This window comes from Choristoneura fumiferana, chromosome 20 (assembly GCF_025370935.1).
Source record: "Choristoneura fumiferana chromosome 20, NRCan_CFum_1, whole genome shotgun sequence".
Taxonomy (NCBI): domain Eukaryota; kingdom Metazoa; phylum Arthropoda; class Insecta; order Lepidoptera; family Tortricidae; genus Choristoneura; species Choristoneura fumiferana.
The window spans coordinates 11,012,636-11,026,518 of record NC_133491.1 but is presented as its reverse complement, the minus strand read 5'-3'; the positions used below and the strand labels follow the sequence as shown (position 1 = coordinate 11,026,518).

At 39.5% G+C, this 13,883-nt stretch overlaps 1 protein-coding gene across 1 annotated transcript; it reads left to right on the top strand.

Annotated features, from left to right (window-relative positions):
• The first annotated feature begins 2,679 nt into the window (after window positions 1–2,679).
• On the top strand, window positions 2,680–13,836 carry LOC141439418 (uncharacterized). Its single transcript, XM_074103705.1, has 7 exons — window positions 2,680–3,220; window positions 3,272–3,444; window positions 3,880–4,142; window positions 9,678–9,732; window positions 11,000–11,117; window positions 12,509–12,640; window positions 12,752–13,836. The coding sequence occupies exons 1-7, from the start codon at window positions 2,680–2,682 to the stop codon at window positions 13,834–13,836; spliced, it is 2,367 nt and encodes a 788-aa protein (XP_073959806.1).
• The last annotated feature ends 47 nt before the right edge of the window (window positions 13,837–13,883 follow it).

The following is a 13,883-nucleotide window of genomic DNA, read 5'->3' as shown; positions in this document are numbered from 1 at the left end:
TGTTTTTGCTTTTTCTATTTTTTGATGTAGAAATGAATTAACAACACTAATGTATTGTAATGTATAATTGATATTGTAAAAAAATAAATATAACGTTCACTACTAACATGCATGATTTCTCATTAAGTGAAATGTAAACTTCTTTTAAGTAATAAATTTCTTTACCAAATATCAGGACTAGGGACACATTAACATCTACCTATATTATGTTAGTAATTATGTTTAAACAAGGTCGACACTACATCACACACAATAGTGGCATTACTCTAAAATTTTCGAACGCAATGGCCGTGAAAGCAGAAATTTAGCGTATTACAGTATTTAAGTCACACTCGTACCTACTTGTTTATTTACATATCATTACCGTAACTAACTGGCCATACAGAGGCTTATTTAACCAAATGTCAGATCAGATAACCCTCGAAATTACAGAGTAACCAGTTCGACAAAAAAAGAAAAATGCAATTGCAATTTGTTCGCAAAACCGGGACAAGGGCGGCTCGGGGTGCTCCGTACATGGCGCGGGTGTTGCGCAAGCGCAGGACGCAAGGCTAAGTTAATTATTGGCTGTCCACAGATGAAATTATTGTCCACGCATCGATTCATGTGCGCCGCTGCACGCTGGTGCAACTGCCCGTTTGTTTACAGTTATACTCTAAATTATAATGTCCAGGAATTAAAGCTCAAGTGGTTTATTTAAGGTATCTTGTCATCTTCCACTCTTTGATTTAAATCGGCTAGATTTAATGTGAAGCTATGAATAGAAGCATCCATCCATCCAGAAGCATGCCATATAAGTGTATTACTGCGAGTAAATTTTATATTGACATCACATAGGTACGTATTTATACAAACAATGGATATCAAAAAGGTTCCATTGTGATACGTAATTCGTTTAGGTAGGTTTGCAGGTGGTAGGACCTTGTGCAAGGTCCGCCCGGATTGCTACCACCATCTTGCTCGCTAATCCTGCCGTGAAGCAGCAGTGCTTGCACTGTTGTGTTTCAGCGTGGAGAGTAAGACAGCCGGTGAAATTACTGGCACGTGAGGTATCCCATCTTAGGCCTCTAGGTTGGCAACGCGTCTTCAATACCCCTGGTGTTGCAGATGTGTATGGGCGGTGGTGATCTCTTACCATCAGGAGACCCACTTGCTCGTTTTCCTTCAAGTAGAATAAAAAAAAAAAAAAAACCTACTGTGAACATGCATACTTAGCTAAATATGTTGCATTTGTATGCTAGTGACCTTGTTGTTATAGTAAAAATAAATTTACGAAAATAAAGTAAGCTCTGGTAGCCTTAAGTATAACCTGTGGCCTCTAAAGCAAGGGACGTAGGTTCGCCTGCGCTCGCACCTCTTGAGTTTTTCGGATCTTACTTTTTTTCTTTTTTTTTTTTTATTCGATTGGATGGCAACGAGCAAGTGGTCTCCTGATGGTAAGAGATCACCACCGCCCATAGACACCTGCAACACCATGTAAGGAGTTAACTAGCGTATAAAAGCAAACTTGCTATTTCTTGTAATGCCTATATATTATTAAGTTTATTTTAAATAAAGTTAGTCTTTTGTCGGCAATCACGGTGTTTACTTGTTCCTCCTACGTCCCGCCTCACATGGCGACCCGCCAGGCCGAGTGTCGGGTTCGGACACTCACGCGGCACGTGTGTATCAAATAACTTTGAACTTTACCGACAATCGTTCCGACACAACTTTTACCGCCACTCGTTGCTATCTGAGTTTTTCTAGTAGTCAAATCACCAATATGTGCCAATCCAAAGTGGAAAAAGAAGATGTTTTCATTACACAAAATGCAGTTGGAAGCAACGATGCAATGCTGCACGAGATGAAATTTCACCTTTCGACCATAAATATCGTCATGACGGTAATTTGTGCACTTTTGGCGATCGCATTGATATATGCCTGCTATAAATTGTATAAAAAGTGCCACAACAAATGGACAACCAATTTGATCGTGCGATACAACCTTCGTCGCTCCTTCAACCGTGACCTTCGTGAGACTTATAGCCACAACCACAGCCGTGGAGCCTGTGGATCTGCCGGCACATCGGGATCTTCGCCACCCAAGTAAGCGAGTAAACTGTTATTGAACAAAAGTGCGAAGTGTAAAGTGTTTAAGTGCGATTAACATAGGCGCGCGCGTGGAAAGTGTTAAAATGAACAGTGAGTAATATGATTAAGACGGACAGGACAGGCGTTTAGTATAACATTTAATATTTTAATAATTTTAAAGAAATAAGTACATAATAATTGCATAACGTTTAACATGTATGTCTGTATGACGTTACTAACTAAGTACTAATTTTGCGATGAGTAAAATAAATAATAAGTTCCTTGGGAATGTCCAGTAAAGTACCAGATATATTTTCAAAGTTAAAAGCGATTAAGGAATATTTAATAAAACTCAATTATGAAAGAAGAAAGAAAGAAATACTTGACGCAAAATTAGAGGAAGCTTCTTTAGTGTATACAGAGTATCTTCAGTTTAGTTCATTATTGAAAGAGGAAATAGAGAATAAGGAAATAAAAGGTCAAAGTTTATTAGATCTTAAAACATATTGTGAACACATAAAGGTGTTGTATGGACAAATAGAAGAGTTTTGTAAAAAAACGTATACAGGTTCAAAGATCGGTGACGACATTGAGACGAAAAAATCCAAAATGGCAGACTTCGATTTAAAAATCGCTCTTTCCTTGATTCCTTCTATGACAGACGATGAAGTCGTAATAAAACAATTAATCGACTCCGTAGAATATTACGATACTATGTTAAAGGATGACTCAAAGAAAAGCCTCATAAATTTTGTTTTAAAGAATCGACTCACGGAAGTAGGAAAATTAAAATTATGCGCGTCCTACGATACTACTCAAAAATTAGTACAGGACATGAAAAAACTGTTGTTGCCTAGGAAGTCAGCCACTGCTATCCAAAATAGAATGCAAGCTCTCAAGCAGGGCGAGTCTTCAATAGACAATTTTGGTCAACAGTTATCAAGTATGTTTGTAGATTTGACGATCGCACAATCAGACGGCAATTCGGACACATTTAATATCTTGAAAAATCTTAACGAAAAACAGGCCATCAAGAGGTTCGCTGATGGGTTGCGCAATCGTCGAATCAGCACCATTATCGCAGCACGCGATTATGAGTCCTTGAAAGACGCAATACAAGGGGCAAAGGACGAGGAGACGGTCTCTGCAGGTACATCTAACGATATATTTTCTTTTCATGACCGAAAAACTACGGTTTCAGCAGAAGTTACGCGAGAGGACATAATTCTTACAGAGGGTTACCACAGTACTCTCAAGCTGCAAGAGCGCCTCGGTACCAGTTCCAGTACCAGCAGCGCCCATACAACAATACAGCTAGGGGCCCTAGCAGAGGAGCCTACCGACAGCCAAGCGGCCGAGGACGAGCCAACCGAGGTAAGTCCAATTCTTTTCGCGGAAACAATGGATATGCCAGAGAACGCATTTTTATGAATGAAGCAGAGGAACCAAATTCACCAAATCAGTTTTTTCGTGAATAACGAATTCATATTCGCAAGCAACAATACATGCTCTATCTATTTTAATATACATGGAAAAAAACAATTATGGTTACTTGATACCGGTGCATCGATATGCGCTTTGAAGTTGGCGAATGCTTTGAAATTAGATATACCGATTTATAAGCAGGAATTAACAATTAACGGTATAGGCGGACAAACACAAGCAATTGGATATGCTTACGTAGAATTAACAGAACGCGATCACATATTTAAACATAAATTTTATATTTTTAATAACTTACCGTGCCAATGTGATGGGATAATAGGCCAAGATTTTCTATTAAAGTATCAAGCTTTGATTAATTTACAGAGTAAGGAGTTAACATTAGTGTCTAGTATCAACGAGACAATTCGTTTACCTTTACAAGATAATAAAAGATACTTTGTGCTTCCGCCGAGAACGGAATCCTTGCACTTCATAACAACAAACTTACAAGAAGATTGTGTTGTATGTTCGTCAGAATTACAAGATGGTATATTTTTAGCTAGCTCTCTTGTTACTCCAATTAATGGTAAACTGCCGATAAGAATATTAAATACAACCGAAAAAGAAGCAAAACTGGATGACTTAAGGCTGGTTATTCATAAAGCGAGTGACTACCACATTTGTGCTTTCGAAAAATGTGATTCGGTAAACGCAGATCGTATTAAAACATTGTTCTCAAACTTAAACTTAGAAAACCTCAATAAAGAGGAACAAATAGCAATTGAAAATTTATGTGCGAAATTCTCAGATGTTTTTTTCTACCAGGCGATAAGTTAACTACCACAGGTATTTACAAACATACAATAACATTGAAAAATGACACCAACCCAATTTACATAAAACCCTATAGATTGCCACACGCTCAGACAAATTTAATTAAACTGAACTAGAAAAAATGTTACAAGAAGGTATAATTGAAAAATGTTCAAGTGAATGGTCGAGTCCACTTTTGATAGTCCCCAAAAAATCGGTTAAAAATAGTGAAAAAAAATGGCGAGTTGTTATAGACTACCGAAAATTAAATAACTGCATTCAAGATGACAAATTTCCCCTCCCAAATATAACCGAAATTATTGATTCTCTGTCAGGTTGCATATATTTCACGCACTTAGATTTAGCGAACGGGTATTACCAGTGTGACCTAGACTTAAATAGTAGGAAGTATACTGCTTTTGCATCGGGGCAGTATCAAATGACTCGCATGCCGATGGGTCTAAAAACTAGCCCAAATTCATTTTCGAGAATGATGAATTTAGCGATGTCAGGATTAACGTATGAAAAGTGCTTAATTTATTTAGATGATTTAATAGTTTTTGGAAAAAATCTCGACGACCACAACAAAAATTTAATGGAAGTTTTTAAAAGGTTACGCAAAGTCAATTTGAAATTAAATCCGAATAAGTGCGAATTTTTAAAAAAAGAAATACTGTATTTAGGGCACGTAGTATCCAGCGACGGTGTGTTACCCGATCCAGATAAGATAGCTGCAATTACAAGTTATCCAACACCAAATAATTCCGATGAAGTTAAAAGATTTGTGGCATTTGCCAATTACTACAGGAAGTTCATACGAAATTTTGCAAAATCTTTATCGCGGAAAAATATACCTTTTGTGTGGGATGACAAGTGTCAAAAATCTTTCGAACAATTAAAAGAAAAAATTTCATCTCCCCCTGTTTTACAATATCCAAATTTAACAGAACAAAATTCATTTATACTACAAACTGATGCATCAGGCTACGCGTTAGGCGCCGTTCTAAGTAATGGTGATAACAGACCAGTAGCTTACGCGAGTAGAACTTTAAATAAAGCAGAGAAAAATTACCCAACGATAGAAAAGGAACTTCTCGCGATCGTTTGGGCTACGAAACACTTCAGACCTTATTTATACGGACGTACGTTTGTTATTCGGACGGATCATAAACCTTTAGTTTACTTATTTGGAATGCGCGATCCGTCGAGCCGTTTATTAAAATTCCGATTAGCGCTAGAAGAATATGATTTTAATGTCGAATATGTGAAGGGATCGGATAACGCACCAGCTGATGCTTTGTCAAGAGTTTTCGTAACAAGCAAAGAGTTAAAAGAAATATCAGAACAAATAAATGTAGTGACAAGATCACAATTTAAAAAACTTGTAGTACTACTACTTCTAGGCAAACTATTGGTTCCACAGAGGATCGGCCTGATCAACCGAAAATCTTGGAAACACATAGTAAACCGAAAGAGTCAGTAGAGTTAAAATTTATAACCAATCGAGAATTAGCGATTAAATATAAGCAACGTTTATTATATGTGGAAAATAAAACATTTCTCTACGAGCCTAAGAAAGGTACTTTATATGTAAAATATTTAGATTCTTCATCGCAACTATCGCCAGGCGAATTTGTGAAAGAACTAGATGATTTTTGTACAAAAATAAAAGTTGATGTAATATACATTGCAAAAAATAAAAATAACAACTTATTTGTAGAGAAATTAATGCAAGAATTTAAAAAACCACACTGTAACGCGAAATTAAAATTATGTATTTTAAAAGATATAATTAGAGTAGATGATAAAGATCAAAGAAAGGTCATATTAAACGATTTTCATCTCTTGCCTACTAGTGGACATGCAGGCATGAGACGGATGTATAATAATGTGAAAAAATATTATTTTTGGCCAGGAATGGAGGAAGAAATTCGGAACTTTGTTAAGCGTTGTGAAAAATGTCAAAAACATAAGTATTCAATTCCAATAAAGGAGCCAATGGTTGTCACAACCACTGCTACTTACGCATTTGAGAAAGTATTTTTAGATTTAGTAGGACCTTTAGAAATTGATGACAATAATTATTCTTATATTCTTACAACGCAGTGCGAATTAACTAAATATGTCGAAGCCTATCCATTGTTTTCAAAGAAAAGCGAGGAAGTAGCTCGAGTCTTCGTCAATAACTTTATACTCAGATACGGCATCCCGAGACGAATCGCTACAGACAGAGGTACAGAGTTTCTCTCAACAACCTTCAAAGAGGTAAGTAAGCTTCTAAATATAGACCAGTTAAACTCCACCCGTACCACCACCAGAGTATAGGTGCGTTGGAAAATACGCACAAACATTTGGCTGCTTTCCTACGCATACAAACAGAAAAACACCCAGAGACATGGAGCACTTGGCTTCCATTTTGAATTTTTCATTTAATACCTCAGTCCATACTGAAACTAAGTTAACGCCGTTTGAACTTGTATATGGTAGAAAATGTTGTCTTCCTAGTAACTTACAAGGTGAAATGGTAGAGCCTTTGTACAACCATGAAAATTACCCTAAAGAGCTAAAGTATAGAATTCAAATGTCTCAAAAAGAAGCGAGAGACAATTTAATAAAGTCAAAAATAAAAAGAAAAGAAAAATACGATATTGTTAAGAATCCTATTGTGTACAACCCTAATGATTTAATATTAGTTAAGAATGAAGTAGGTAAAAAGTTAGAAAGTATATACTTGGGCCCATATAAAGTATTGAAAGATCTTTCACCTAACGTAGAATAGATGTTAATGGAAAAACCATGTTAGTACATAAGAATAGAACTAAGTTATATCATTTACCTATATAAAAAAAAAAAAAATATATGTAAGTAGTTAACATTTTTTTTGTTTTTCTTTTCCGTGGAGATGTAGGAGTTAACTAGCGTATAAAAGCAAACTTGCTATTTCTTGTAATGCCTATATATTATTAAGTTTATTTTAAATAAAGTTAGTCTTTTGTCGGCAATCACGGTGTTTACTTGTTCCTCCTACGTCCCGCCTCACAACCAGGGGATGCAGATGCGTTACCAACTAGAGGCCTAAGATTGATACCTCAATGCCAGTATTCACCGGCTGTCTTACTCTCACGCCGAAACACAACAGTGCAAGCACTGCTGCTTCACGGCAGAATTAACGACAAGATTGTTAGCAATCCGGGCGACCTTGCACAAGTCCTACCACCTGCATTTACGTGCGAAATACATTCGAATTACGGTGAAGAAATCTGCACATAACTGCGAAGAGATTTAATGATGTGTATGAATTTCCCAATCCGCACGGCCCGCGTGGGAATCACGGCCTAAGCTGTTTTATTCAGAGATGCTGTGCACTGCAGTGTGAGAAATATATAGGCAGATATGACACCAAAAGAGTCTTGCTTGCTTTCGCTATGTACCATCAGCCAAATAGGTGGTCTATAATTTTGATCAAATTCCTTTCAAAATAATAATATGTCGCTAAAGTCGACTTTCAAGTGACAGACACGTCTATTTTATCGACTTTAGGGGGTAGATCACATATTTGGCTGATGGTACATACTTATATTAGTCTTCAAGATCGAAAATCAACAGAGTAGGCATGAGAGATGTTTTCACTTTCTCGCATGGATTACCGGCCGGTTACATCATAACTGTATATTACTTTCTGTAAAAACACGAAGTACCTTTGAGGTGACATCTATTTGCTAATACCGCCGCCATATGGTCTGCACCGTATAGTATAATGAGAATAAATTAGCACAAGTGTGCGCGAATGAATTGAATAACGCGGTAAGGCCGCGACGAAAAATGGCGCGAACGGATCAGCCAATAGCACGGCCTCCAGCGCACCAGATGGTTGACTGACAGCTGATTGGTCCGTCGCGGCCTCTCGTGTCACGCGTGATTTATCATTGGTGGATTAAAGCTAAACGAATTATTGAGTGATGTCTCGAAAACAGTGATCTGTCTTGGATCTGTCTATAAATTATTCATGCATCGATCATTGATAAAAAGTTTGTTTTCTGTATCATCTAGACTTTTTCGTAGGCGGTCGAGTTAAATTGCGATTGATGAATCAAATGTTGCCCGAATGAGGACGCTTTGAATGAGTATGCTAGCAAACAAGAGCACCGAGTTTTGTCTGTTTTTCGCCTATACCTAGTGGCGTGAAGTAAACATTTTCGTTAAGCAACCCGGAGTGAGAGAAGCGTTAGTTAGGTACCTATTTCATCGGAGGAAACTCCTCTGGAATTAGTATGTACATAAGCTTTGTCATACGGTCTTCTCTGAAATAATGTAAAAACTTTAGGAACCCCATCGGGTTGTCCGAATTTTTACCGGAATCGAGTTATGACGCCACGCCACTTAGGAGCTAATGGCTCAAACACACAATAAGAAACATTGTTATAAACAAAGTTGATAACTTGGAGTCAAACCCGATTAATTAGATAATGAAAAATAATAAGGTAGGTACGTCAGCACCAAAAGTAGCTGGTTACTTTTGTACATACTTCGTCATTTTACAGCCACGTACTTAGCGCCATACAAGATTACAAATGTGTTAATGTGACAGATAAAAACCGGCTGAACCGATTTTGATAACTTAGAATAGAATAGAATAGAATAGAAGAATTTATTCACATTACAAAAGACACCACAAATACAACCAAACAAAAAAACAAAAGCAAACACACAAAAAAAAAAAAAAGAAATAAAAAATTAAATATATGATTTGTGTGCCTCGAAAAGTGAAAACGGCTGCTGATAAAACTTGTCTAAGAACCATCGCTAAGAAACCTGCTTTCAAATAAAAAAACCTTATTCGAATCGGTCCACCCGTTTAAGAGCTACGGTGCCACTGACAGACAGACAGACACACATAGCGGTCAAACTTATAACACCCCTCTTTTTGCGTCGGGGGTTAAAAAAGTAACCAGCTACTTTTGATGCTAACCGTACCTACTTTAGATTGAAGTTTCATAAAATAACTACATAGGTAAGAGCATAAACTGTATTTTTTTTTATTCGACTGGCTGGAAAACGAGCAAGTGGGTCTCCCGATGGCAAGAGATCACCAACGCCCATAAACATCTGCAACACCAGGGGTATTATGCGTTGCCAACCTAGAGGCCTAAGATGGGATACCTCAAGTGCCAGTAATTTCACCGGCTGTCTTACTCTCCACGCCGAAACACAACGGTGCAAGCACTGCTGCGTCACGGCAGGATTAGCGAGCAAGATGGTGGTAGCAATCCGGGCGGACCTTGCACAACGTCCTACCACCTGCCGTAATGGTTGATAACTTACGTTTTTGAGTATGTTCGTTGCTTTAAGCAGTGTCTCTCTTGTCGCAGGATGTCGGAGGGCGACGTGTCTCTGATACACGACGAGGACGTGCTGCGCCGCATGGTGAGCAAACAACATGGGAGTGCCTCTGCCTCCCAGAGGGATCGCCAGCCTTTATTAACATACAACATACAATCATAAGTAGAAGCCGTGGTGGCCTAGTGGTTTGACCTATCGCCTCTCAAGCAGAGGGTCGTGGTTTTAAACCGCGGCTCGCACCTCTCAGTTTTTCGAAATTCATGTGCGGAATTACATTTGAAATTTACCACGAGCTTTGCGGTGAAGGAAAACATTGTGAGGAAACCTGCACAAACCTGCGAAGCGATTCAATGCTACGTGCGAAGTTCCCAATCCGCATTGGGCCCGCGTGGGAACTATGGCCCAAGCCAAGAACAAGAGTGTTCTGAGAGGAAGCCTGTGCCCAGCAGTGGGACGTATATAGGCTGGGATGATGATGATACAATCATAGTGATATCTTTTACCTTCAACCCCATCTAAAATAGCGAATTAATCAAAAGTACCTGGGCGACCGAGCTTCGCTCCGGCTAAAACTCGATAACAAGCGTTTTCCCAGAGATAAGACTAAGCTAGATCGATTTTTCATCCCCGAAAATCCCTAACTAAATAACAAATTTCATAGAAATCGTTGGACCTGTTTCCAAGATCCCCGAAGTATATGTATTTATATATGATTTATATACAAGAATTGCTCGTTTAAAGGTATTAATCCGATATATTTTTAGCGCCTGGAGAAATATAATAGCGCAGTTCACCAACAATCAAAAATGCAGGCACCTTTAAAGCTTGTCGGACGAACTTTACTACGTCTATTACGTGGCTCAAATAGTCTGTTCTTATAAGCTCCTATTACAATAACCAATATCAAAATTAGCCGTATAATTTCTGCAAACAAAAATTTACCTACTTTTACTGTTGTACTTCATTTTCCCTGAGGAATAGCATATGAGCGTTCCTACTCTTGTTTCTGCATTCTGCTGTCCTGTCAATCGCTCAAAGGTTTTTATGAAATAAGTTCGCCTTTGTTTGCTTTGTTTCTTAATATAAACTGTAATTTTATGGGTTTTACGTACAGTCAGCATTAAAAGTAGCGGATCATTTTTTACTCTGTCACATTAAAACTTTTGTCACTCTTGCATGGCGTTTACGTGGCTGTAAAGCGACAAAGTACAAAAGTGTATAGCTACTTTTGATGCTCACCGTACAATAATAAGTAATTTTATTACAATACAATTATTTGAAGCGAGTGCGCCAAGTTCAAATTTTTATAAAAATAGTGCTGTATTAAAAAGTTATAAATATGATGTTACAGTGGCAGCAGACAGAGGACTTTTCGCGCAAGAAAGAGATCCGCGCACACATGTACCGTCTGCGCGAGGAGCGTCTGCGCAGCCTGTACTCGCCCGAGCCGCACGCGCGAGACGCCAAAGGTACACGAGTCTACTATGCCCGCTACTATTATTACACCGGGTTGCGACTAGGATTAAAAAAAAATATATATTTTGACGTGAATATTTTGTAATAACTGTTAGTTCCATTTTTAGTTAAATCACGTAATAATACCGCATCAACATCGGTTGCAATGAACGTCAGATCTCCTTTCCTTTTTTAACGATCTTCCTTAAAAGCAGGGTTTCTTAAACTTTTTGCAGTCACGGACCACTTTCACAATTTAAACAATTCCACGGACCCCTGTCAAAAAAAATCTAGAAATTTCTTAGTAAATACCCTTTATACATAGGTACTCTCATCTATGTACTGACCTACTGTGGGACCCCTGACACAAATGCTACGGACCCCTAAGGGGTCCGTGGACCCCACTTTAAGAGACCCTGCTTAAAAGGTATTCCTGTTTTCGGGCAAGCGGGTCACCAGATGATGATGAGCGCACATAGCCACAAACCCGGGCGGATAGTCGATGCTGCAATACGTTGGACCAAGATGGGGTAGCGCTTTTGACAGTTGTATCTCCATGTACTCATACGAACAGATACTTGGATTTTTATGAGACATCATCTCCAGAAAATGTCGAATATCTATACCTAAGCAAATGCGATTAACAGAGTTGTATTGTATACTCGATTCCTTTTAGCATCTTGGTCTTGGTGTCATATACATGATGGCGGTTTGTGGATAAGTATGTAGAATAGCGTCTTGTATTTAGAACGTTTTAAACTTTCGTGATTTTCACTTATAGTCAAAATACCACAAACGGGACTTATCACGCTAAAAACACACGAGTAATATTTACCTCGATGTTTCAACCACATTGCAGTGCCGTGGTCACGAGTAGACTGAAGTGCAGGGTGTCAAGTCTAGCAAGCCTAGCAGCGCGAATCCTTCGAACTACCCGCACTTGGTAATTTTTATTTGTCACCGTCATCATTGTCATTGTGTTCTAGCGTGATAAGTCCCGTTTCTGGTATTTTGACTATGAGCGTCTTGTAGAAGTTGAAAAAAAAACAAAACCTTACCTCTCCTTGCAGTCTGGTTAAAAGCTATATGTAGAATCTGTGTTTGTAGCTAGAAGCCTGAATAGATAATTTGGTAGTTTTTCAAAGTTATGTTGCATGAGACATCACAGCTTGAGAAATTTAGAAAGCACTTTGTGTAGCATGAAAATCAGTTTAATACCCTATATACACCTACTCGTATATCGACGTAGTAAGTGCCTAGATTTTTGTTCACGCGATATTTTATTCATGTATGTTCAATTAGGTATTTATTAGTAGATTTATAAAAATATGTGTTGGTAGGTACTTGGTAATGTAGCATTGTGCCGTCACACTGGCAATTAGAGTAGTTGTGGTGGATTCGGCAGGTTGTGAGTTCAGCGCCGGCGCAGCGCGTGGCCACGGCCGCTCCTTCGCCGACCAGAGCTTCCAGTCCCTCAAGAGCAAGGAGGTGCGCGACGCGGGCTCGCCGCCCAAGGAGTTCTCCTACTCCGGCCAAGGTGCCGCACCAAAGACTACCTCGTAACCCTCTTAACCACTAACGCTTCATTAACCGGTGACAGCCGAACGACCAGCTTGACCTCATCTCACATCAGCACCTCTCTTTTCAGATCTCAAGGAGCTCTCGAACGCCGGATGGAACGTGGAATCTGAGAACAAAACAACTGACGACGGCCACACCCATGTAAAGTCAGTCAACGCCAATATCGAAGGAAGGTACGACGTAGAGGGGGGGGAGGGGCAGTTCGCCGCCGTCGACCAGCACCGGCAGGCCATTACCGAGTACCAGGACGACACCACCAGCCTGAGGCGCAACGAGAGCAGCTCCAACACCGCTGCGCAAGAGCAAGTCGTCCGTCAAACCGACGACGGCTCCCACTTCTCTTCCACCAAGACCTCCTCCAGCTCCTCCAGGCTCCAGCAGGTGTCTTCGACGAAACACGAATCAGTGCCATACGTCACCAACGACGACTACGCTCTCACGCGAGAAGATTATGACACCAACAATGTTGAGCAGACTACGAGAAAAGTAACGAAAACGAGTGAGCACGAGCAAAATTTAAGAAATTATGATGGTGGGGATTTGGTGTCGAGGAAAGTGGAGTATCCGGATAGCAACACGAAGGTTATAGTGGAGACGCGTGAGCTGGCCGACGGCACGCGCGTGACCAGCACGCGGCGCGAGTTCCGCGCCCCCGCCGTCTCCACCTCACGCTCTGAAAGCTACTCCCAACACACTAAGAACGAAAACAAATCCTCCTACATTTCCTCTCACAAATCTGACGTGAGGGATACAACCTCGAGAAACGATGAGTTTGACAGTAAAATTACCAATATCGTTGATAATCAAAGAAATATTGATGACTATGATTTCAAGAGAAATCAGAAAACTGACCATTCGATGACGGTAAATCAAAAGGATGAGCATGTCGAAACTGTGCGACAGAAAACTAATCAACAACACTATGAGACTAACATTGACGACGCCGATCGGCGTGATGTTTTGACCTCTACTCATACTCCACGTGTCCGTGATAATAAAATAATTGATCATAGCTTTGACACTCAAGAACGAAACCATCAAGTTACGACAGATAGAAAAGTAGAAGAAGTCGTAGAGAGGAAAATTAGCAGTGATCAATACCAAACAACGTATCAGAGTGAATTTTCCAGAAGAAAATTAGCCAGGATTTGAGCCCCACACACCAAGCGTGGCCAGTACACTACGTGGAGACACCCGGT

What these genes read in the sequence shown, in the direction of transcription:
- LOC141439418 (XM_074103705.1), top strand. Translation starts at nt 2,680, where the DNA reads ATGGCAGACTTCGATTTAAAAATCGCTCTTTCCTTGATTCCTTCTATG. An exon ending in CGAGGAGACGGTCTCTGCAG is followed by an intron (nt 3,221 to 3,271) that starts GTACATCTAACG and finishes CTACGGTTTCAG; the next exon opens with CAGAAGTTACGCGAGAGGAC. An exon ending in AGGACGTGCTGCGCCGCATG is followed by an intron (nt 9,733 to 10,999) that starts GTGAGCAAACAA and finishes ATGATGTTACAG; the next exon opens with TGGCAGCAGACAGAGGACTT.